This window comes from Acyrthosiphon pisum, chromosome A1 (genome assembly GCF_005508785.2).
Source record: "Acyrthosiphon pisum isolate AL4f chromosome A1, pea_aphid_22Mar2018_4r6ur, whole genome shotgun sequence".
NCBI lineage: Eukaryota > Metazoa > Arthropoda > Insecta > Hemiptera > Aphididae > Acyrthosiphon > Acyrthosiphon pisum.
The window spans coordinates 92,617,470-92,620,904 of NC_042494.1; the positions used below are offsets into that span (position 1 = coordinate 92,617,470).

Consider the following 3,435-nt stretch of genomic DNA (forward strand, 5'->3'; position numbering starts at 1 on the left):
AAAAAATATTTTCGCTGAAAATAATAAAACAAAAAGTATTTCATACAATTGTATTTTATCCGAAAAATATATTATAACCAGAAAAATATAAAAATTATAAGTGAAGATAACTACACGAGGCTGCGTTGAATAATTTTGCACTTGGAACGCAGTTTATAAATTGTTGGATTGAGCTCCTCTACTTAATAATTCCCAATTCGAGCACTGCCCAGGAACCACTCAAAAACACAGAATTTTTTTTTTCAAAATCGGTCTAGACGTTTAGGAATGTATAATGGACAGACAAACATTCATTTTTATATAATATAAGATATTATAACCTAGCAATTTATACCTGTAACATTTTTAATTATTTTATTAAATTGCCCTTATATTGAATAAATCTAAAATTAATTATCTAAGAATATTTGTTGAAGGCATTTTTTTTAAATTTTGTCAAATTGATAAAAATCAACTGATAAGCATTATCATTGATAATATTTCTTAACTAGTGATGGACATAATCAAATGATTAGTAATTGATAGAACTCTTAAAAAATTATTCAAAACAATAATCATTAGCCATAATAATTTATTTTTATATATTAAATACTTTTTAAATTTAACCACCTACTTGATTGTTATTGCTCTCCGTGCGTAAAACACACACTTTTTGTAAGTAGTTATTTACATCGACTACCGCGGTTTTCCAATACTGAATTAATGTTTGCAAAATGACACTGAAGTAAATTTATGAGCTAAAAAGTCTGAGTATAATATAAAAATATATAATAACTTTTATCGTTAATCTCTCAAACCTTTCATCCAATTAAAAAACACTGCACGTATTCGTCATTTTATAATATTTTTACTGAGGATAATTCCAGTATTTTAATCCGACACAAATCTTTTAAAGTAATTTTTATAATAATGTGATATAATATTATTAAAATTTGTAAATTTAAATATGGACAAAAACATACAAAGACCCAAAATAGTTTATTTTTATAGTGTTTAGTATTCAATCATAAGGTAAATCGGTTTGTCAATTAGATTTTAATCAATTTATATGGAATAAAATATAGTCATATTGTATATTACCTATAGTACCTATTAAAGTAATATGTAGTATGTATTTGTGTTAGAACCAAAATATGACCGGGTCTAAGACATGATCTCCGCAGACAAAAATCTGTGCATAAAATCATTACTTTTTTATGAGTGTATAGTGTATACTAACAAAATCTCCTCATTTATTTATTTATTTTATAGTTTAAGATGAAAATAATGGTTTTTGAAATCATAAGTGGTTCATGATAAAAGATATTTATAGATCATTATTTACCAACTATAATAATTAATTACTATAGTAATATTATATTTGAATTCCTAAACAAAGGAATGTCGAATGTCCATTCTAAGATAAGATTAAAACAAAAGATATAATAGTACACAAAAGTTTTCACAACATAATAATTTTATCTTTAAAAAATGTATATTTAGTGTGTATTTATAGAGTGTAAATGAATTGGAATATTTTGTCCTACTCCTTAAAAATAAACAAACCGTAAACACAGTGATGTTTTTTTAATTGTTATTAAATATATATGTGTGTTTTACATTTTGTTTTAATATACCTTATTATTTATAATTATAGGTAATAAAAGCATCATTAGCTGATGTTAATCCTGCTGTTGAAGGTATAGAAAGTACTAAGTGGAGTGATAATGCTTGTGCTGCATTTTTAAATTTTTCAAAGATTGATTACGCTGATGATGACTTGATAGCTTTCATACACGAAGTTGATGGTGATACACACAAAATTGTTTTGTATAATCGTTCTTCAAGAGCTGAGATTTGCTTGAACAGTAAACTTGTATCTCAAGGATATGCTACAACAATGGATCCTATATCATGTGTATTCAAGAAAACAAACACAAGAAAACAAGTGAAGCAAACAGTGTTACTAAACTCTAGAAATGCAAGTAGAACTTTTTATAAAAACTATGATTTTAATATATTAATTTCATATTTCTTAGTATGCTTTTTTTTATGAGAAAATGTTGCTATTTAAATTCTGCCGCACTTACCTTCATCAAAAATATCCTGCTTAGTCTACTTGTATTTATTGGTTTATATTATGCACGCGGTGTTTAATTTTATGTCAGCACGCATACCAGTTATGTTTGGAAATTGTGACTGCGTAGAGGGGATTTCATGGCTTAAACAACTGTCAAGGCTAATTTTAAGTGCTCAATACTATCCTGTTCTTTTGTAAAATATGTATTATAATTGTAAATAAATTGTAATATCCTACAGAAAGAAGTAATGTCACCATCCGATGACACTTTATCTTTTACTAAGCTGCGATCAGTTATTGAAAATGAAAATCATAGTTGGAAAAATAAGAAAAATAAACTCCCTGGTATGCCAATGTCAATCGTTAAAGTTGTCAGTCCTGATGAAATAATTCTAAAAAAAATGGATTATAATACTGAGATGTAAGTATACAAGTGATACAATAGTATATTGACAAATTAATTTATATTTGAATTAAAATAATTTATATTATTATAACTACTAATAATTGGAAATACAACGGTTTTCTAATGTTTTGTTCTCTATATTTTTTTTTTACGTTTAACACGCTTCAATTTCTAAGTTATTTTAGTGTCCTAACTTTGTCGCTTCTCAATATTCTTTAAAAAAACGTGTAGAACATTTGATGAATACTGGTTGTCATTGGAAAAATAAGCAGACATCAATGACTAAGTGTTGTTGTCGCCAGCATTGGACTTGATAAGAGGACACCAAACTCTTATGTGTTGATTCCATCTTTTTTTTGCAAATTTTCATTCAGTAGAATCAATTTAGTGTTAGTTTAAATATTAGAGTTTGACTTATGATCAAACTTGAAGATAAGAATATTATCCGTGTCCTCTTGTTGGGTATTTATGATATTTTAACTTTTAATCGAGTTATGAGTATGTAAAATATTTAATTATAAAAATTCACATATATTGCTTGAAAATTAAAATATTATGACAGATTAATATTCTTACCTTCAAGTTTGATAACAGGTCAATTCACTCTAATATTTAAGCTCAATTTGTTTTGCTGGACTCAAGTTTGATATATTTTTTGTTTGTAAGACAAAGACAACACATGCAGGTGTCATATTAAAGAATAATTATTCATGTATTTTTTAATCTAATTTAACCTAACAAATTATTATATACATATAAATGCAGGTAGTGGTTTAACTTGTGCTATGTATGCAATCATATTATATTTTAATAAGTTAAGTTGCCTTTTAAATATATTTTTTTATCTTATTTCAGATTAACTGAAAAAATGAATAAAGTTTATGGTGATAAAAAAAATAAAAAAACAATATTAGGTTGGAAAATAAATGATTTATGTGCAATATTAATCAAAAAGTATGGAAATTGGTAT

The 3,435-nt window shown here is 25.5% G+C and overlaps 1 protein-coding gene across 1 annotated transcript in view; it reads left to right on the forward strand.

The window, feature by feature from the left end:
* Positions 1-3,435, forward strand: part of LOC115033014 (tudor domain-containing protein 1-like) — a 9,733-nt gene that overhangs the window by 4,856 nt on the left and 1,442 nt on the right. Inside the window, exons 7-9 of the mRNA XM_029486288.1 lie at positions 1,637-1,960; positions 2,299-2,480; positions 3,321-3,431. Of these exons, the coding sequence (XP_029342148.1) occupies positions 1,637-1,960; positions 2,299-2,480; positions 3,321-3,431 (617 nt within the window). The remainder of the gene's footprint in view (positions 1-1,636; positions 1,961-2,298; positions 2,481-3,320; positions 3,432-3,435) is intronic.